This window comes from Leiobunum rupestre, chromosome 7 (genome assembly GCF_980474605.1).
Source record: "Leiobunum rupestre chromosome 7, qqLeiRupe1.1.hap1, whole genome shotgun sequence".
Taxonomy (NCBI): Eukaryota; Metazoa; Arthropoda; class Arachnida; order Opiliones; family Sclerosomatidae; genus Leiobunum; species Leiobunum rupestre.
Window position 1 is genome coordinate 27,855,847 of NC_143390.1, and position 23,251 is coordinate 27,879,097.

The 23,251-nt window shown below is 40.6% G+C and overlaps 1 protein-coding gene across 4 annotated transcripts in view; it reads right to left on the reverse strand.

Moving 5' to 3' along the window:
- The window catches only part of hth (Meis homeobox homothorax), a 162,435-nt gene that overhangs the window by 9,437 nt on the left and 129,747 nt on the right, over positions 1-23,251 (reverse strand). For all 4 annotated transcript variants that reach the window (XM_090180557.1, XM_090180556.1, XM_090180560.1 and 1 more), the window contains one exon: positions 21,593-21,669. In XM_090180557.1, the coding sequence (XP_090036683.1) occupies positions 21,593-21,669 (77 nt within the window). The remainder of the gene's footprint in view (positions 1-21,592; positions 21,670-23,251) is intronic.

The following is a 23,251-nucleotide window of genomic DNA, read 5'->3' on the forward strand; positions in this document are numbered from 1 at the left end:
CCCGCAAAGACGCGGAGAAGATTCTGGCCTACGGCTTCAGTTTACAGATGGTCGTCGATACGTATAAGTCCGAAGGTGGTGGCTTCCTCGAAATCGCCAACGAAATCGAATATTCTCGGGCCCAAGAAATTTAATCACCTTTTTTACGTACACAAATTTTGGTTTTATCCGCTTTGAATTTTAAACGCGCGAACGCATTGTATTATCGTCGGGGAAATAATCTGAATAAAAACATTTATTTGAAATTGTTTTGTTAACAATTAATTATCACAATAAATCTGCGGCAACCCTGTTACATTTGCTAATTGCCCGACTTCTCTAGGTACAGGGTTCGTTCTAGGTTATCCCTGACCAATGTTTGCCAATATTCCTGACCTTTTTGGTTATATTTTTGGACATGTTATGTGTGGTTTGGTAGACTAACGAAAATCCCTGACTTTCTACGAAATTATATAGATCCCTAACTTATCCCTGATATTTTTCCTCCATTTTACAGATCCCTGACTTATCCAGGTTCTGTACACACCCTAAGGTATTGCCCTGACCATTTTACGAGATGAATATTTTCTGCATTTTTACTCGTAAAAACAATATCGTCTCAGCGCTAAAAATAAATTTCTCGAATCTACAGTTAATCCTACATAAGAGTCAACAATCCTTTGCTCTTTAAAAATGCTATTAGGGTTAAAAAAAAGGTTGGAACTATCAGTTTAAATTCAAAACACAGCACCTCAAATTCCCGATTAAATTACCCGACAACATACAAATTAATAAATGTCAAGAAAGCTCAATCGTATTGAGTATCCCTCCATCGCGACCGATCAATTTAAAACGATGTCCGACCGCAATGATAAGAAACTCCGCAGGTATAAGAACGAAATTCGGATCCAAAATGTCTTTCTTGTCGATTAAAGAAAATTCCTTTCAAAATATTCGAATCAATGTAAATGTATAACGAGTTAAGTAAATCTTTGAAACGTATCGTTAAGTATTTCAATTTTGTTTGTTTTGCATGACCAATTATTTCAGTGACGAAATGTCCGATTTCCACCAGACCAATTCCATTTAAGGTTTTCGAGTATGCTCTACAACTTGCTTATTGACACTTTTCGTCTACCACGTAGCGTTCAAAAACTAACACATTCAGAGTACATACTGAAAATTTAACATTTTTAGAAAGTATAGTTTTTGTGAAAAATGCCTGGACCGATCAAATAAAGACACCCTGTATAAATTTTAACCTACGATAAATCCAATATAATTAATGAAGAATCAATTATGAATTCGAGTTCTTTCAACGGTAGCAGAGTCTAATATAACTTCGGGCGGATGAAAGCCTTATTAAGCGGGTTTCCTATCAACTGAATTCAGCCCGTATCGCGGCCATCCCAGCTTCGGAACGATGCCCCCTTAATATAATAAATAATCCATTAGCTCGCACCCCTTTTCTCCGAGAGAGGGAGACGTTAGCCTTTTGCGGCATCCGTATCGACCCGTCGCCAAAATTGTATCCTTCGGCGTTGCGCGAATTTAGGTTCCAGACATAAGAGCCTTACAGGCCATTAAGGCTTCAAAACCCATTTTTAGCCTAGTCAGGGACCAGCCTATATATCAAATACAATGGAAAATTTCCTATTTATCCAGCTTATTCCGTAGCGGGTATTGAAAGGGGAGGAGGTTTCTAAAATGTAGATTTCCCGCCTAAGCCTTTGGAGACTGTTATACCTCTTTGGCCCCGACACCGAAATAAGGGGATATTTTTAGAAGAAACGATACAATGAGAGTTAAAAATCCAGACTTAGAAGACAGTCGATATTACGCGGGGGATAGGGGGTAAAGTTTGAACTTCTCGCGGCTAGTACGGAGTGGCAACGCCGGTTGTTATATCTATTCTTATTCGGTCGCGAGCGAGCGGGCCTTTTATATTCCGGAACATCCTTTCTCTCCGGACTCTTCGGGGAGACTGGTTAACGAGATTTGAAGACGGTAATTTTGCAATTCAACGCCCTCCCCCGTAACTCTCCTAGCCCCGGTAATGGGCAAAAGCGGGCGCAAAAACCATTGAATATGCATGAGGATGTTCTCTCCCTCTTCAACGCCAATCCCCGGTACTCCAGCGGACTGGCGAAGGGGATTCTAGCGACTCGGCAAAACCTTTTGAAAATTAACTCGAAAAACGCGCCATTGCCAGTCCGCGCCCCATCCGTCCACATCATCTCATCTAGTCAATGTTTAAATTTCGCCCCTTATTCCATCAATGTTTTACGATCCGGCTTCACTTAATATTTAAAAACATCCTTACCCCCCTTGTTTGGAGCGACCTTTCCCAAAATCCAATCTCGGAGTGAAGTCGACTACCAGGAGCTACGGAAAAAATGTTTTCTAAATCTTAAAACGTCCATTATAACGCAGCAGGGACCGAGAGCCGCTTTCGGAGCTACCTCGTCTTTGGTTCATAATATTTCTCTATTAGAGAAGTAACCGTAGACAACATCTTCACTGACTAGTATAGCGAAATTCTATGGGCACCAATTTACGCGAATGTCTACACCACTTCACGGGTCAAATTTACCGACTAACGATGTAAACACTACTTCGCGTAGTAGTGATTTTTCTTGATGTAATAGTTTTAGAAACTCAATATAAAGCGACGCGTCGAACTATTTTGTGTTATAACGAAACATCATTTGAAAAATAGTAATAGTTGAATTAAGTATAGTGTTCTATGGGCATCAATTTACTGACTAACGATGTAAAAACTAATAAATAAATAATAATAATAATAACAAATAATCAGCTAGGCTAATACCCAAGGCACCCCACGCGTAGGAGGGTGGTGGCAAGCCCTTCAAGCCACGCGAGCCAACAGCTCCCTACACTAACTATTACCGTTAATCTCTACAAGTTTTTAAGGAAAGGGAAACCGAAGAACTCGCGGAAAACCCCTTTAACCATTGGGCAGAGAACTTGCAAACTACGCGGAAGGAGTAGGGATATGTATAGTGATTTATAGATCATATTTTCTTGATGTATTAGTTTTAGAAACTCATAACGTGTTTCGCCTCGAACTATTTGGTTTTACAACGAACATCTTTTGAAAAATAAGCGGAAGCCCACAAAGGTATACTTGTTTCGAGCGAAGAATATGAGCAGTATAGTGAGACTTCCGTCGCCATAGTTGTTATACACTTCTGATAATGCGTAGTTCGAATTTGTCCATTTGAGGAAGCGGGCGTTCTTTTTAATAGGCTTTTTTAATTCGTTCGGGGAATTGATTCGACATTCTTCCCTCTTCCATCGGAAAAAAAGGACGAGAAGTTAGATTGGTAATAACGTTAGTCCCCCTCTATTGCCAATATAAGGCGCCATCCGCCCCGTCCCGATACTAGCTGGAAATCGCGGTCAACGTTTCACTCGCAAACCGCACCCCATCTCCAACTTCCCAATCCGCAGTAAGTTAAGCGGAGATGGTACCGGTATATACAAGTACTATTATACCTCTTTTTTTACAGGAACTACGCCTTCCCTTCTTTTGAGAGAGAGAGAGAGAGAGGTGATGTATTATCATTCTCCCTCTGTCTCCGCGGACTTCTTCGGGGAGTGAACTAAGAAGAAAAAACTCATTTCGACAGAGAAGGAAACGGTAACAACGTGTGGCGAAAAGACTAGTTTCCATTTGAAAACTCGTTCTCTATCTCTTTATATTTTTTTTCCCTTACTTCTTCTAAGCCAAGTAATGCCGTGTCCATGGCGTCTAGAAAGACAGAACTCGGGACAATAGCCCGGCGAATGGCAAAAAAAGAGTCTATCGCTAGAGTCCTTCTTGCAATTTACAAATAAAAAATAGGGTAGATAAAGCTTATAGGCTGATAGTTACTATCGTATTTGGGGGTGAAGGAAAATCCCTGGATTTAGCTTCACGCGGTGTTAACACTTATTGTTTTTACCCTAACTTTTCCCCACAGTTAGATAAGCTTTTGTTTTTAATTTCCGCGTGTTATAATGGTTTTTTCCAAACGCCATTATTGATAATGAATATAAGCCACGATTGTAATTAGCATAACCATACGATTCAATCTTAATGTGGCTTAATTGCCATAAGATATTAAACTTTATCGAGGAAATTATCAGAATTCCATATACTCTACAGAAAAATTATTTAAGAAATTTTTTAATCATCTTGAAAATCAGTTCTAAAATCTCAAAAACGTAAATCCACGCGAAAATTTTACTAATCTAAAAATGATTTTCGGATTTAATAACTTTGCAATTCAAAATTGCGTAAAATTTGAAAATTAAACAAAAACCAGATTACGAATGCCAAAATAAAAATAAATATAAGCAGATTAGTAGATTTAAAACGAGAACAGTCTGCGCTCAGTAAGTCTACGTCCACTATATTACACGTTCTCCCTAGACGTTTCATAGCGCGGACTTAACTTCTTTAATGATTTAATTAGTTCTAAATGTATAGAACCACCACGAGGGGTCGGACATTTACCAAAATCACGTACACGTTGTCTAAAATCGCAAAATCTTTTAACTCTCTCTATGGTAAACTAACATTGAAATCCCAAAATCACTTCAAAAAGTAATGATAAAATCGCCAATTCTCTACGAAATCCCGAAATCCCGTACAAAATAATGGCAAGTGTCCGACCCCTAAAACCACCATGAATCTTAAAACTTCTTAATGACTACCAGACAAATGAAAAAACGTGGGTATGAAAAAAATATAGACAATGAAATAGAATTTTAGCAGTCCGATATGGTACCTGTTAATCCTATTACGGAAGAGGAAACGGGGGGACAGGGGAGGGACCTGTCCTTGGGAGTAGATATAAACCCCGGGGGCGACCTCTCCAATGTTCTCAACAGGAAATAAGCTAATTTATAACAGGGGGTGTTTTTCTTATTTCGCCGCGAGTATACCGAGAATGGAGGGAAAAAAGCGGCGAGATGCAGGCAGCGCTCGCCTTAGATATGACTGATGGCAGCGGGAAGAGGGGATAGCGGCGAGGATGACCATTCACGCTTCCGATAGAGTCCCGCCAGAGTCCGCGGCACGCTCGACGGCGGGCGGACGGGTGAAGGCAGCGCTGGCCGGGCACCAGCCGCGTTGCATGTTTCCCCATCGACAACAGAGACGCCGCCGGGGACTTAAATTTAAGAGAGGAAGTGTCAGAATCAGGGTCTGGGAAAATCATGAAAAATGGTCCATGCTTCGAAGGAGCCACGACGAATCGCCCTCCTCCCAGCGACGGCCGGACCTTTCCCCATCTCCCAACACACGCGCTGCATCCTCTCTCTCTCTCTCCATCAGTTCTCCTCCGCTTCTTCCATCCAATTCATCCGTATCCCCCCCCGCCCGAAAAATGTCCGATATCAGCTTTTGGAGAGAAAAAAAAACACAGCCAGAAAAAAATCATTTTCGCCCCAAAAAATCCGATTATAAGCAACAGCCGGGAATATTTTGGCACTGCTGGCCACCTCCCTTCATCCACGCTATTATCATGGCATTTCTCTATATTCGTTGCTATATTAGGTTATATGAACGCTGCTGACTAAATACACCCCGGAAATAAAATATACAATAATATAAATAATTCACTAGCTAATAATGGTTGCGACAAAAATTTAGAAAATATTTAGTTTATAGTTAAGGTTGTAATTCTTAATATTATTATTTTATTTTGGTTGTCCAATTCAAGTTTCCCAATTGTTATAAAGGGCCAAGTCTAGGATGACTTATAGGCCCAGGCGGTAAATGTACATTATATAAAGTGTTTTTATGCAAAATAAATAACATTAATGTATTTCGGACAGAAAAATTAAAAGTAATTTTAAAATCATTTAAATCGGCAGATTTCAAAATATGGGCGCAGACACATGTAAAAATGCTGAAAACCCCTTTTGTTTTGGTATTTTCCGTGGTTTTGATAAATAATTTTGGTCACTGCTGACAAAAATATTATAGGTTTGGTTAAAGTTAAATCGCGGAGTAATTCTTATAACTTAAATCAAGGAGTAGGTAATTCTTATAACTTAGATCAAGGAGTAGGTAATTCTTGTAACTTAGATCAAGAAGTAATTCTTAAAACTTAAAACGAGGAGTAATTCTTATAACTTAAATCGAGGAGTAATTCTTATAACTAAAAACGACGAGAAATTATTACAACTTAAATCGAGGAGTTCCAATGATTATATTATGTTCCTGGTGAAGACATCATTGCGTTGGGCTTAATTCTTTGAAAACCATGGCCGGCATACGACAGGGAATGGAACAGATCGATGGACGTTTTTTTAAAAGGGAAGGCGATCCTGGTAAAAATAATCCAGTCCTCGGAGCGTGTCTAAAAACCTTAAGCGCATTAAATTCAAAAGCTAGGCACGCCAGGGAGGGCGACTGGTGTCGTCCCGGAATAAATGCAAAAACTGGAAGGGGCGAGGGCACTTATGTTTCTTTAATTGGTTCGACCGTTGACCTTCGGCGCGTCAAACTCGACACCTAATAACGGGCACCGATCAGACCGTCCCCCTTCGAGTGTCTCTTCGCCGCCTCTCTTCTCTTCTCGCCGGAGTAAGCCGATTATAGATGGCGCCCTCGCCCGACAGGATTATTTTGGCTTTTAGATTCGCCCGCTTATAAACGCCTTATCAAAACTCGGAGCCCTATCGAGAATGCCTTCGAACAGGCGCGATTCGAGTACAGTTTGCGTCGCATCGAACCTGAGCGGACAGTCTCGAAAGACGGCTATACTTAAAAGCGGCTAAGCTAACAGTAAGTGGACACTCGATTGTACCGCGGGAAAAGTACTCGCCTGCTGGACATAAAAGCGTCGAAAATGGGCCCACGGCGAAATAATTGCAAAGAGTAATCCTGTTTCTACATCCCCAGTCACACGCGTTTAAAATTATTACCCGTATATCGAGTATATATTAGTTTTATTATTTTCTTGAAAGTAAATTTAGTAGCGCATTGATAAGGAAAATGCGCTTAAAGGCCGACTACATAAATCTTAGGTTTACTCTGTCTTTCACTGGAAGTAGGCTTACTGCAATACACGTGTGCCATGCACTCAGCCTAGTTCCAGTGAAAGACATAAACCGAAGATTTATGTAGTCGGCCTTTAATATGTAAAGGTGGTCCACTTTTCGCGACATTCTTGATCGCCATCTACGTTAACATTTCGCTACTAAAAAGCTGAAGAGCGTAAGCTATACCGGCGCATACTCGGTACCCGAACAGGGTTGCCACCAAATTTTCCGATTCAAATTCCCTGACTATTTCCTGACCACTTTAAGAGATTTTCCCTGACTTTTTATGGCCAAAATTTACATTTTATATTTTACTTTTATCAGAAGTTAATAAATTTAAATGGACTAATATTTCAGTAAAAAGGTTATTGCAATGGTGATAAAATAAGTCCAACTTTCAAGGAAATTAATGATAATCATAGAATTTGTCATAGAGTTAAAATTAACTTCAAAAAGTGTTAAGAAAAAATTTAATTCCCTGACTTTCCTCTGAATTTTTACAAATTCTTAAAATTCCCTGACCTTTCCCTGACTTTTTAGGCTCATTTTTATATTCCCTGACTTTTTAGGCCCATTTTTAAATTCCTTGACTTTTCCCAGACATTTTAGGCTCATTTTTAAATTCCCTGACTTTTTAGGCCCATTTTTAAATTCCCTGACATTTTAGGCCCATTTTTAAATTCCCTGACTTTTCCCTGACTTTTTAGGCCCATTTTTAAATTCCTTGACTTTTCCCAGACATTTTAGGCTCATTTTTAAATTCCCTGACGTTTTAGGCCGATTTTTAAATTCCCAGACATTTTAGGCCCATTTTTAAATTCCCTGACTTTTCCCTGACTTTTTAGGCCCATTTTTAAATTCCTTGACTTTTCCCAGACATTTTAGGCTCATTTTTAAATTCCCTGACTTTTTAGGCCCATTTTTAAATTCCCTGACTTTTCCCTGACATTTTAGGCTCATTTTTAAATTCCCTGACGTTTTAGGCCGATTTTTAAATTCCCTGACATTTTAGGCTCATTTTTAAATTTCCTGACTTTTTAGGCCCATTTTTAAATTCCCTGACATTTTAGGCCCATTTTTAAATTCCCTGACTTTTTAGGCCCATTTTTAAATTCCTTGACTTTTCCCAGACATTTTAGGCTCATTTTTAAATTCCCTGACGTTTTAGGCCAATTTTTAAATTCCCTGACATTTTAGGCTCATTTTTAAATTCCCTGACTTTTTAGGTTCATTTTTAAATTCCCTGACATTTTAGGCCCCTTTTTAAATTCCCTGACTTTTTAGGCCCATTTTTAAATTCCTTGACTTTTCCAGACATTTTAGGCTCATTTTTAAATTCCCTGACTTTTTAGGCCCATTTTTAAATTCCCTGACTTTTTAGGCCCATTTTTAAATTCCCTGACTTTTCCCTGACATTTTAGGCTCATTTTTAAATTCCCTGACTTTTTAGGCCCATTTTTAAATTCCCTGACATTTTAGGCTCATTTTTAAATTCCCTGACGTAAGGCAACAATGCCGAATGCTTCTTTCGAGTTATATTTTGTACAAAATACAGGGAAACGCTAATTTTCACAGACCAGTGACCACCGTGAACTCTTAAGACGACCAAAATCCAACGTATTTCGTCGCTAATCGAGTATTTCGGTCGGGAAGTGGGAGAGAGAGGAATAATCGAAGAGAGTCAGTCATTCGTTAGTATCCAAACGAGATTAAATGAAGGGACAGGCTGTGGAGGGTGCGGCTGCTCCCGACGGCGAACTTAAATTCGTTAAGAGCTAACGACACGGAAAAGAGGGAGAAAGTCAATCTCGAAATGGGCTTCCAACGTACACGAATAGACCATTTATGGAGCGAAAAATCGAGGATGACTTCAATGAGTCATAAAGAACGCGACAGCCCTCGTCATCCGTCTGATGGGATATTGAGGGAAAAACCTTCGTCCCCTTTTCACCCGGAACAGAAAATGGATATAAAATGAAACGAGCGTTTTAAATCGAAACTATCAAAAGTAATATCTCAATTAAATTATATCGAGGGAAAAAATGATATTTAAAAAAACTTGGCGAGAAAATCGTGGAGTTTCGCGAATTTATTAAGTGGGAATTATAGAGACGCTTCGCAAATGGCCAATTTGTTTCGGAACTGCGCACGAAATATTTAATTATAGAGCGTATTCGATAAAGGCAGACCATTTTACCGCGGATTAAAGGCACGAAATCGTCGTATAGCCGCGGCAGCCCGGGGCGAACGGAGTCACGCAGATGTTCGCGGATGGAAGATCTGAGCAGAATGCGCGGAATTACAACATGACAATTTCCCCCGAACCAATCTGCACGAGAAGCGACAGAAATCAGTAATAATAGTTATACAATTAATCGTTTTTGTTGGACCATCAGAATTGAATCACCACCTTCAGAGTCCAACTACACGAAGACGGCGACTGGAAGGCAGTTGAGCTCCCTATAAGAATATACAAGAGCTTACAATGCTGACTAGTACTTGCCCGTATAGTCCTAAACTAGTACTTGCCCGTATAGTCCTAAACTAGTACTTGCCCGTATAGTCCTAAACTAGTACTTGCCCGTATAGTCCTAAACTAGTACTTGCCCGTATAGTCCTAAACTAGTACTTGCCCGTATAGTCCTAAACTAGTACTTGCCCGTATAGTCCTAAACTAGTACTTGCCCGTATAGTCCTAAACTAGTACTTGCCCGTATAGTCCTAAACTAGTACTTGCCCGTATAGTCCTAAACTAGTACTTGCCCGTATAGTCCTAAACTAGTACTTGCCCGTATAGTCCTAAACTAGTACTTGCCCGTATAGTCCTAAACTAGTACTTGCCCGTATAGTCCTAAACTAGTACTTGCCCGTATAGTCCTAAACTAGTACTTGCCCGTATAGTCCTAAAAGACGCGAAAAGGTTTATTGGTAATAGTAATTTGCAAGTTTAGTAATTACTTTATATTTGTTTAGGGTTTAGTTTTTTTTTAACCTTTTGCATTATTAACTTTCCTACCTTTTCGCGAGTACTACTACTATGGGTAGTTCTTATTAACTTTTGGCCCATAAAATCCTACGCCGCTACTCGTACCGATTGTCCTAAACAATGCTGTTAAGACGGCCAAGAAGGTTAAATAAATTTAGTTCCTCGTGTGGATTATGACGTTTATAAAATGGGCATTCTCAGCGTCATTTATCTCCGAACGCTTAAAAGAGAATAAATAGTAATGAACTTTGTCCATCACGTATTCTCCAAAACTAGTTCGCCAGCTCATCAAAGATTTGGCGACATCTATCGGCGAGATTAATGAATCGTCAGCTGGTCGGTCGGGGTGGTAATTCGGATATCCCGGATTGGGAACAAAGTTTGTACAGCGTCGAGGGGGGACTTAATTTATTCGCCGAGACGAACGGAGTTTGATTAATTTTCAACATCGTCGAGTCTACAGGGCCGCGAATGATATTCGGGCATTCTACGAGTAGGGGAGTTATTCAGCCTCTCATTATGCGGAGCCAGCGGCGGCCCATGCATTATTCAAGCCGCGTACTCGCGTTTAATTAAAGCTATCTCTACTAATTGTTCCAGCCGATTTTTAATATGGGCCGTGACGCGATGGAGCTCAAACCAGCTCAAACCGACGTTTTAACGCCGGCCACGACTAATTATACGGAGCGCTAATTTACATTAAAATTCTTGGTAATTTTTACGGTAATTTCGACTAAATATGCCCCGAGACTTCACATACGAAACTACATCGTATACGAAAATAAGCAAAAATAGTTTATAAAAGGGTAATCTATTGTTACAGGGTTGCCACAAAATTTTCAGATTCAAATTCCCTGACTATTCCCTGTTTTCCCTGACCATTTTAAGAGATTTTCCCTGACTTATTAAGGCCAAAATTTTTCTTTTATATTTCACTTTTATCAGAAGTTAATAAATTTAGATGGACTTATATTTCAGTTAAAAGGTTATTGTAATGTTGAAAAAATTAGCCAAACATTCAAGGAAATCATTGATAATCACAGAATTTGTTATAGATCTAGATTTAAATTACCTTCAAAAAGTGCCAAGATCAAATTTAATTCCCTGACTTTTCCCTGAATTTTTTCAATTCTTAAAATTCCCTGACATTTCCCTGACTTTTTAGGCCCATTTTTAAATTCCCTGACTTTTCCCTGATTTCCCTGTTTTCCCTGACGTGTGGCAACCCTGTGTTAATATTGACTCGAAAATATTTTTAAGACATAATATTTTATAAGCTTATTTCAAATCAGTTAAATATTACTACGCATACGACAATGACAAACATTTTGATATTTGAGTCGTGGATAAGAAACAGGGTTGCCACAAAATTTTTAGATTCAATTCCCCAACTATTCTGTTTTCCCGGACCACTTAAAGAGATTTTCCCTGACTTACACAGGCCAAATTTTTTGTTTATTTTACTTTTATCAGAAGTTAATAAATTTAAGTGGACTTATATTTCAGTAAAACGTTTATTGCAAAGTTGAATTAATTAGCCAAACTTTCAAGGAAATAAATGATAATCATAGAATTTGTCATAGCTCTTGAGTAAAATTACCATCAAAAAGTGTCAAGATAAAATGGAATTCCCTGGCTTTTCCCTGAATTTTTACAAATTCTTAAAATTGCCCGACTTTTTAGGCTCATTTTTAAATTCCCCGATTTTCCCCTGATTTCCCGGCTTGCCCTGACGTGTAGCAACCCCGAGCCGGCTTAATAAAAATAATAATAATCAGCTAGGCTATTACCCAAGGCACCCCTTAGGCCCAAGTCATCTAGCGACTTATAATGCTTCTTATCAATTGCGTCTAAAAATATCGAGCGAAAATAGCAATACAATATTCACCGAATTAACATAATGAAAAAGTAACGTATTTAAAATTTTAAACCTAGGTCTCGGCGTTCAGATAGGTAAATTTACGTTCATTTCTTTTATATCCGTATCGGAAAATTATCCGAATAAAAATTTATTTCCGGCATATCACATCGTATAATAGTTGTTAATAATATACACAGTGAATAAACAGTAAATCTAATTCTTTATGATGAATTGAAATTTTGGCGGTCAATTTATCCGTTTCCCCGAGCTCAATTTAAACCTTACACTAGATAACTTAGGCCTAGGGTTGTGCCTTGGGTATTAGCCTAGCTTAAACAAATGTCTTTTCGAATCATCGAATACGAAACAAACGGAATACGCATACTCTGCCGATAATTAAATAAAAGTCGGAAGAAACTTCATTATTTAAAGTGACGAAAAACAACGAAAATATTGGATAATTTTGAAGGGTAAGATAGAGGAGTGAAATGGATTCTTATCGAAAATCGATATTCTAACGGGGGTGGGGGGTAGTTTTCTTTCGGAGGAAGGAAGAGAAGATGGGGAGACAAAGCAACGGGGGCCTAGGAAGAATGCCTTTTATCGATCCGCCGCGAAGATCCGATATCATTTCTACATTAGGCTTCCACGCGGCGGTAGAAGGGCTGGATCGTCGGCGGGGAAGCGCCGCTTTCCGCTCGGCAGGAAAACAAAAGCGCTACACGAGCAACATCATTGTTCAACCGCCGCGCGGAAAACTACGCTACAATGAATACAAACGGCTATCTGGCGGACAGCGGCTTGTAACAATGAAGCCGCGGCGATCGACGCCCGTTTTGCTCGTTGTTAGCCTCTACCGTTTCGCAAAAACAACTAGCTATTGTTTCGGCTTGGGAATATATTTCGAAACTCTGAGGTAGTTCTAGATACTATTTCAGATTTAGAATAATTGAACTCGGTTTTACTATCAAAAAGACCTTTCTTTAAAGTCTTAATTAAAAGCGGGTAAATACTATCGGGGCCCAAGCAGCCTGGAAGGCCCGGGTTTGGAAAAGGGATGTAAATGTTGGGTAATTTCGGCTCTTACGAGGCCCGAAATAATTGTTTTCCCGGGGCTCGTACTCTCTCACGGCGCCCGGAATAATCTTTTCCCCGGGGCTCGTACTCTAACACCTTCGAACTGAACTGAACAATTCTCGTGGCCTTATTATTATTCTTTTGAGTTGCCCCTGCTCATTCACTAGTTTTTCCATTGTATATAAGTTCATAATATCATCATCTAACGTATCTCTGTTTACATTTTACTGTTTTCTTTATTTATTTTTATTCAGTGTATTTTATCATATTGTACCGGTAGAGTCATTGACTCCTCCCTGTTAAAAAAGGGACCATTGTAATTTATGGACGGTATTAAAGTCATTCATTCATTCATTCATTCTCACGGGGCCCGGAATAACCTTTTCCCCGGGGCTCGTACTCTCTCACGGGGCCCGGGATAATCTTTTTCCCGGGGCTCGTACTCTCTCACGGGGCCGGGAATAATCTTTTTTCCCGGGGCTCGTACTCTCTCACGGGGCCCGGAATAATCTTTTCCCCGGGGCTCGTACTCTTTAACGAGGCCCGGAATAATGGTTTTCTCGGAGCCCGTGCTCCCTTATCGGTCCAGAATAATTGTTTTCACGGGGCTCGTACTCTCTCACGGGGCCCGGAATAATGGTTTTCTCGGAGCCCGTGCTCCCTTATCGTGTCAGAATAATTGTTTTCACGGGGCCCGGAATAATGGTTTTCACGGAGCCCGTACTCTCTCACGGGGCCGGAATAATAGATTTCCCGGAGCCCGGACCCACTCTCGCCGGCCTATTTAAAAGTGTTCATGGACACGTAGAACTTCAATGGTCCGTAAAAGACTAGACTACATAGAACGGCGAGGAATTGCGCTCCTCCTACAAAGGCCCGTAGCAAGTCAGGTGGCGCTGACAGGTTGGATGGCGGCACTAATACAAGGAAAACTGCACCCCGTCCACGGCCATACGCTGTAAGGCCATATAAAGTTTATTCTCTGCAAAACCGCCTGTATAGTCTACATATCGGGCGAGGCTCGCTCGCATCGCGGGAAAGCGGCCAAACAGGGGATTATATCCCGGGTCATAACTAACGCGGGGGGCGGTCAAGGTATAAAAGAACGGCGCCTTTCCTCCGAAAACAGGCGCGGCGGGGCTATCGACTGGAAAAAGAACGAAAACCAAATACAACAACTAACAAGGAAGACCCGTTCGCACTACAAACTATACACGGATTCTTCTTCCGTAGCTTTGCTAGCCCATTGATATTCACTTACTAACCGAAGTATCAAGCTTAGTGACTTCCTTTTGGCGGCTATTGAAACGCCTGACAGGGTTGCCACAAAAATGTCAGATTCAAATTCCCCGACTATTCCCTGTTTTCTCTGACAACTTTAAGAGATTTTCCCTGACTTTTTAAAGCCAAATTTTTTTCTTATATTTTAGTTTCATCAGGAGTTAATAAATTTAAATGGACTTGTATTTGCGACGTGGAAAAAAATAGCCAAACTTTCAAGGAAATAAATGATAATCATAGAATTGGTCATAGATCTAGAGTAAAATTACCTTCAAAAAGTTTCCAGATAAAATTTAATTCCCTGACTTTCCCCTGAATTTTTACAAATTAAAATTCCCTGGCTTTCCCCTAATTTCCCTGACGCGTAGCAACCCCTGGTTGATAAAAAAATTTAAATTTAACGTTTTTCAACTAACAATTAGTTATAAAAATCCTTAATTTAGATTAGCGGACGACTAAAGGATCTACTTTTTCAATGCCCATATTGATCAATACAGCATTATCTTTAAGTGAATTATTTAGTCATTGCCGTAAAAAGGAAGAAGTAGTTTTAGATTCTATAAACAAAAATGATTAATCTTTCGCTGGTCTATAGGACATTTGAAAATAAGAATTTAGGCTTGAGGATGAAATCGTTGGATTTCCGAATGCGAATGGAGCCGCGAGTGCGCGGAGCCGTTTGCTGTCAGGTCCAGATGCTTTCATTTAAGATAGGGCAACCGTTTTTCTCCCACACAGACCGTCAAGGAGGAGAAGGCTTATAACGGCGCATAGGCGCGCACGCGTCCACAGTGCACGGTGGAGGGGGCGAAGAGAGGCCCTTAACGACACTCCGGGAACGCGACACACACCAGCAACAGCGGCCCAGTCCTTTCGAGCACCAACTAGCACACGCGTACACCCGGCCTTACAAAATATTATACCGCGGGACGACGCCAAGACCAGAAGAAGAGGATTTCCTTTCTGCTTTCCCAGGGTCCGGGCCAGTGGGTGGCGAAGGCCTGTTCGGGTGGACGAGCGCGTGGTCTCTTCCTCCATGGTGTACCCGAAGCGTTTTAAAAGCCGCGTTTGACGTTAAATCTTTCGGGGGAACCCAAACGACCACGCGCGGGAAAATATAATTAGTACCAGCAGCGGAGGTCGGAGGAAATCGGTTGCGGAAAATAACAGCTTAGTTAGTGAGACGAATTGATCAGGGCGGATCGCGTCTGCCGCTTACAAATAAATATAACAGTCATTGGAGTGATAGGCTTTAAAATAAGGGGCATTTTCCGACAGCGGGTCAGTTTTAGAGAGGATATCCCGAGAATCATCGCAATTATAACACCTTTTACGGGAAGCGAGTCTCGATAGCACGCGAGAGTACGGCGGGCCTTATTTCGAAGAAACGGTGAAAAGTACGTCCCGGGGCCCGAATGTCGTAAAACGGGAGCGCTCTTCGGCTCAACTCGTAAAAAAAGAGCATTAGGCCATCCCGGAGAATAAAATGTGACGTTGTAGGAGTCCCGCGCGCGGACCGGTTCCACCACACTCATTAGAGGGTGTTACCCTCGCCTTCCTCTACTCAACGGACCATTTAAAGTATCACCCGCAAACTATACCCGGCCCTTGCCTTCCCATATGGAACGGAAACGTACCACCAGTTTATGACAGTGACAAACAACGCCAAAAAAACTCTTCAAAAACGCAAATCGAGAAGGTCGTTGTTCTTCAAACTCTCCATTTTAGAGGGTCGTAAATTTCGGGGCCAATAAATAGGGCTGAGAGCTCCTCTCATTCGCGATGGCGAGAGTTGACGATGGCCGAAAAAGGCGGTTTTTAGCGAAGGACCCCACAAGCGGACGATAAAATATCTTTGGCCTTAACAGCGCGACTTCGAGGGCAAAGTATTATCACGGCCATTTCGAATAATGGCGAAAGGTATAAATCAAAGCCTTCATTGTCAGAGTAGCGGCACTAGCCCGTAACCGTGGACAGTTTCAACAAGAACATGATAAGATCAGCTCCCGTCCGAGAAAGAAAGAACTCGATAAAGGATTGGACACGGATACCGAGTCGGGGTGTCGTCCGCCGCGCCTCGCAAATACTCGTGAGAAAGTCTCAAAAGTGTCGCGGGGATCAACAAATCGACGGTAAACCAAGCCATAAATAAATACAATTATACGGGGAAAATTCGTTCCGAATGGGTTACCGAGTCAAAATGGACGGCTTTTTTACAAAAGCCGCGCGCCACGGTTACAGATTATATACATTCAGAATAGACCACCATTGTTGTAATAACCACGACCGGAAAGTATATCTGATATTTTAATAGAGGGGAAATATTTCGAGACTACCAATTACGTTCGAGTGGCTAATTCGAAACCAACAGTAGACAATATTCAATGGTCGACGAAGAATTCGGTTCCCGGGACAGACCGCCGTAATCTAATTAATGGACTTAAGTAGGAAATCAGCTCTGGTAGAGCGTAAAAAAGTCCACGACGCGTGTGGCTGAGACAAATTCGTCCCGATAAACAAGGCGCGGATGGTAAATAATATTCGACCATCGTTACCAACTCGTCTCGACAATCGGAAATGGCAATACGTCAAAGCGCCAGAACAATACCGTCGAGTCGAAGAAGTAGCGGCCAAGTGAGTCGGCTCACGATGGCACCCTATAATTCCAGCGAGTTTCCTCATAATCTCATCTCGGGAGAGCCAGCGAAACGGGGCAGGCTCGAAATTACAGGATACACAAATTTATATTAACGGCCAAGTACGTTCCATTAACGTACGAGGAAAAAAGAGCGCCTATATTTGTTTTTTTTTTGTTTAAGTCGATACGGCGCGCTAACTCCCAACTAAGCGAATACCGTTAACTTAGCGGCTCGCGTAATAGCCTTCCTACCGTCCGACAAGTTAAGACGACAGCGGGCCGAAGAAGGGACCTCGGTAATTCTTCTCCATTGAAAGCCGACCAGGGATTTGATGACGAAGAGAAGTAACCTTCAAGACGGCCAGCTATTGTTGGCGCGGTGTTATTACGCGGGAGGAAGCGGGCCGCTTCACGCGCCTTACAGTAAATGGATCGTGATTTCCCGCGCGCGCGATATCATTAGGGCCCCCTCCACGCAGCCACGCGGGCCCTTGTTTCGCTAAACCGTGGTTCTGTTCATCATTACTTATTTCGACAGTGACCGTGGATGGTCATTAGGCTCTACCGACACTGCCCCTGATAAAAACCGTGCCCCCAACCCAGTCCGCGACCAAACTGGCCGATCACTTTAACCTTTTGTAAGTTGAATCTAACGAGGCTATAGTATGAAAAAAAATACACGATTCTTTTAGCAATTACAAGAAGTTATTCTATTTCGTACGAGTACTAAGACTAAAAGAAATGGCGATCGAGTATCTAATGTTTTTAGCAATTACAAGAACTTATACGTACAACTACTATTTCGTACGAGTACTAAGCTTGCCTCATGTGAAGAGGTCTAAACGAGTCATGTTTTCGTTTAAGCAGACGACAAAGCTTGATTACTCCCTCTACACCTCCTTTCGAGGAGGAGTAAAAAGTGTAACCTTAGAGATCTGGAACAAGCGAATAAAATTCGGGACAGGGTAAATCTTACCCAGAGAACAGGCGAATAAAACGTTTTAGGGTAAAAAGTTTACATTTTTTGTTCTCGGACAAGCGAAACAAAACCACCTAATATTTCGTGTCGCGGTGACGGGGTGGAGCTGTTTTATTGAAACGTCAAACGTCAACCGCGTGGAGTTATAAAATAAGGGGAACTAGCTTGAATTTTAGTGCATGGCGGGATAAAAGTAGTCGTAAAAATGATGGCGACCCTTCCCGCTTTTTTTACAAGTCGTAAACTCGGGGGGGACCGAATACTTAGGGTATCAAAGTAAGCCACAAGATATAAAAACACTTATTTAGTTCTTATAAAAGATACCATCGCTGTACAAGGTGGCACTGGCTTTTTATATTTCTTGGCATTGTCACGTTCTTAATACCATAAGTATATAATACGTCACTTACGAGAGAAGTGTCCATCTAAGGCACCACCTCACGGCTCAAAATTAAAATCTTGTATTACTCGGCTACCATTGTAAAATATAACAAGTTGGCAAGCCAAAATATACCTCTCCTCGGAAGAGTTTTTAATTTTCAGTGAAGCGTAACTGTATCCGTGGTTCTGCGGTAGAACGCTCACCTGTCGTTCAAAAGGGCTCGTGTTCGAATCCCGGCCGATTAAAAAATTATACTACACCCAATGACAAAAACGGGCCCTTTTGGAAAAACCTTTTCCCTGATTCTAAGAAACTGCGTACGCAGTGATTACCCTTTGCCCCGAAAATGCGAACGCGTTCGCAGGCCTGACAGACAGACCCACAGACAGACAGACAAGGTGGTTGTATAACCTCTCCTAGGGTACAAAGTCCCCTCGGAGAGGTAAAAATTAACACCGCGTAGGGATATTTTTTTAATCGTGTTTTTCTCAATGAAATAGTTATAAAAAGTGAAAATAATAACGAATTTCTTCCACACTATTTTTTCTTCGGAAATATATTTGGAAAAATTGGCCCGGGTACATGTTTTTAGTCAATAACATTAGCAGTAAAGGAAGCTCACTACTCGCATTTTTGAAACTTAAATATTTAAAAAAAAACGCGGATTAGCAAATTCCGACATTTAAAAAATCGCATAAATTATCCAGGGTGTTAAATAAGTATGTTATAGCCTGTCGCGATTTATATCCGTAACCCAATTTAAACACAACTTAAAGATTAAAACTGTTTTAAATCCCCATTGGGCAATGTAGCTTTAATATCAGCCGTAATTAAACGGTCTTAAGATTTGGGGTGCAAATTTTGAACCAAATCCACAGGCCACGCGGATTTAAATTGAAAAGACAAACAGGTACTTGTCAGTTGTCACGTATTTTGACAAGGGTGTTTTTACGCGAATAGAATAAAAAAAAAGTAAGATAAAAAGCCAGCTTAAAACCCGTAAAGAAATCAAAGCGATTTATCTAAATAATACGATAGACCTACAATTTCCTAAAACTATAATAAAGATAAGCTAAAAGTTCGAACAAGTTGTAACGCAATACCGTATTTTAGCCGGTATCTTTTTAAGATAAACTATCATTATTCGTATTTTTACGACGCAGTTCGCTTAAGGGCGAGGAAAGGGTAGCAGTCTGCGCGATATATCTCCTTACCTTTCCCGGTAGGTAACGTAGGTAAGCTAGATTTATCTCGTTTTTAGCCTAATTCGACGGTCCGTTGTACGAAAACGCGCCAGTTAATAGAAACGGGAAATAGGGGGCATTGAATATGGCCGAAGGAAATACGCCGCGATATAACGAAGCGCGCCTGCTGGCGAGAGATAAAGTAGACGATTATGAAAATGGACCGAGCACTTACTCCAACGAATAATATTGTAAAAGAGGGGGGGGGAGATAATTGGAAAATATTACTGCCGAATATAAAGCAGGCGGGAAATACGTGGAACAAATAAAATGAAAACACGATTTTCAAATTTAGATATCGGAATATTACAAAGGGGATGTTTTTTACCCGACAATAACGTTAAAAGCTTCTTATTTCTTACAATGGAAGGATCAAACCGAAGCGAAATGTTTCGCTATCAATTCAAATAACCAAGAATTGATACGGGTTAGCTGAGAATATGAGTACGCGATTGTATCGAAGTGTTATCGCATATTACAGGGTTGCCACAAAATTTTTAGATTCAAATTCCCTGTTTTCCTTGACCATTATTTGAGATTTTCTCTAACTTTTTAGGGCCAAAATTTCTATTTTATATTTTACTTTTATTTAAATGGACTTATATTTCAGTAAAAAGGTTATTGCAATGTTGAAGAAATTTGCCAAACTTTAAAGGAAATAAATGATAATCATAGAATTTGTCATAGATCTAGAGTAAAATTACCTTCAAAAAGTGTCAAGATAAAATACAATTCCTTGGTTTTTCCCAGAATTTTTACAATTTCTTAAAATTCTCTGACTTTTAGGCACATTTTTAAATTCCCCGACTTTTAGGCACATTTTTAAATTCCCCGACTTTTAGGCACATTTTTAAATTCCCCGACTTTTAGGCACATTTTTAAATTCCCCGACTTTTAGGCACATTTTTAAATTTCCTGACGTATGGCAACCATATATTATCTTTTAGCGTTCTTGGTATAATCTATGAACTGTACTTAACGTAATAAAAAAGTAAATATTTTTGTAAAATACTGAAAGTCCAAACCCAAAGAAATCGCTGTTTTAATAAAATTACCAAAATTGTATCGTATTACCAACCTAAAATAAACACTTGTCCATAATTCGAGAATAGTCTAACCACAATAAATGACGTCGTTAACTGGTTCAATTACTCAACCGCAAATTCTCCGCGGCCCCGGTTCGAAATTACGCTTCAGCGAAGCCCAACCGTCACGGACAACAAATTAAAAGCGCGGCCGACGCCGCGCACACACACATATATATTCTTCTTTTTCACTCTTCTAACTTTCCCCACATTTTTTTTAAGAAGGAATTATATTTTGAGGTTTTTTTTAAAAGAGGCAAAAAGTTGGAATTGGGGGAATGATGTCGGGCGGTGAAGAGGATATTTTCTTTATAATGTGGAAAGAGAGCTCGCCTCCGGCTATCCGGAATAAATGCAATTTCGAGTTCGGGATGTGCACGCGACATTAGGTCTCCTGGAATTCCACCGGAAAATACGGAAGATCGTCTCCCCCCCTCCAGGGGTCGCTCTTCGCCGCTGTCTTACAAAAGAGGTTTACGTTCCGCTCCTCACTCGGCAGAAGGGTTGCGAGACGACTCGGCCAAGAACGCGCGTATATACACACTAGCGGATCATCGTCAGTTGAGAATGTCGCCCGTACCGGTAGAAGGGAGGGACTGTACCCTGTTCCGAGCCGCGACGCCACTGTCTGGTGAGTATCGAAAGGGTGGAAAAGAGTGTCGCAGAGACCGAGCCGGTTCTCCGCAGTAATTAATCACCAGCCCCTCGGATGTCAACTGCACCGCGACTCCGTACAGCCACCCCAGCAGGGGTGGTCCCTGGCGCCTTCGCGCGAACTGGAGATACGAGTTAAATATCGGTAATGGGGATAGAGCTCCAGGCGCCGGCGAAGCATCGTCCAAGAGCCGACACAGACCGCGGATTCCGTTTCCCGAGCAACGCGTTCTTTGCCCTTCAACGAACGCGCGATCGAAGATCGAGAGCAACGCCGCTTGCTGACGATATGAACTCCAAAATTTGAATTCGTCTCTATCGTTTGTGGCTTAAACCCGAAAAAAGAAGGAACGTTTAAACTACTCACCAGTTGTTAACTTGAAGGATAGTTAGTCCCGTATCTTGAGCAAGCTGCTTTTTCTGGTCTTCGGACGGGTACGGGTGCTGCAAAGAAACAAAATTCTTACCATTAATTCTAGTGTTGTAAGTCGGAAAATTTTCCGTATTTTTCCGAAAAAATTAAAAAAGTTTTAATTCCATGATTAGTCTAATATATTGTTTGCAAATTTAAATAAAGCGGCATTTTCGCCTCATTTTTTCGAATCTAAAAGTAAAACTAAACCTCTAGACTAGTTTAAACTGATTAACAATGTAACACTATTAAAGTAGTATGTTTACTGTTATTAGACATTTTATATCGATTAAAAGTTAAAAACATTAAAAATCCTTAAAAATTAATTTATGTTTAAATTTTTTATTTTTACGTTTTGCGGAAATAATTCTGGAAATGTTTTCGCATTTTATTTTTCCGGAAAATTAACAACACTAATTAATTCTCAAATATCTCGCTGTTGAATCAAACTTTAAACAATTACCCAAGTACCAAAAATTATATCGTTTAGATAAAATTATAATAGATGTTTCTATAAAATAAAATCAATAAAAAGTAAAAAATAGAATATGTTGCCTCTTACAGTAACTTTAACAAGTCTACGAGCGCGAGGAATATAGGTTTTTCGAGCGCGCATGCAAATCGCGCGTGCGAAGAATATACTAATAAAGTCGTGTTTTGTGACGTAAGAGCAACATATTCTCTTTTTTTTTACTTTTTATTCATTTTATGTTATAGAAACATCTACTAAGATTTAAATAAGCGAGTTTCAATAACCACACCGCCATCTAACGAGTTTATAAGTAACTATTAGGGTGGTACTTTTCACAACTAAGGTTAAAACTAAACTAACGTCATAGTTAACTGAGGTCACGCTTAAGTATGGTGTCAAAGTACCATTCTCGTCCGCTTTCGGCCTAAGTGCGCACGCGTCATATCGCATTTTCTTTGTCATTTCAAAATGTATCTGAACTATGGAAAATATTTTCAAAAATCCAATAACCACTTCAATGTTTATTTACGTTTTGTAGGAACGGGACCAAAGGAAATTACTATGCATTTCTCTGATAATAGATGGAGCAGACCGTACAACTATTAAGGTCAACGGTAGTTCAAGAAGGCCTGCACTCCACCGATAGTTCACGCGTACAGTAGACGAAATGGCAACCGGTCTAAAAGTTGAAAGCCAGCGTGATTTACGACTCGAAGAACCGTCCTTTCGTATACGTTAAGTAGCCGATAAGATTAGAAATTTGGGTAGAGCTCTGAGGGGGGGAATTTTAATGACGTATATGACACCCTGGGAAAAACTAAATTCCTTCCCCTCTTGTGTAAAGAAATTACCGAGTTTTGAAGAGTAGGAAGCCGGAGGGCTTGAGACCCCGGCGCGAGAGACCATATATCATCACGCGGAAAAACCACTGGTCTATTACGCCACCGAAGGATAATACCAGCTTCTCTTTGGGTATTATAGGAGTACTTTGACTCTAGTACGCGAGATTTCGGGCCCTACCTTTCACCCTGCGCTAACAACGATAACAACTCGGCGCTAAGCCCCAATTGAAACTCCCAGGTTTAAACCTATTGATATTATTTTACGATTATCTTAACAATTAAAGCCAGTTTACGATTATC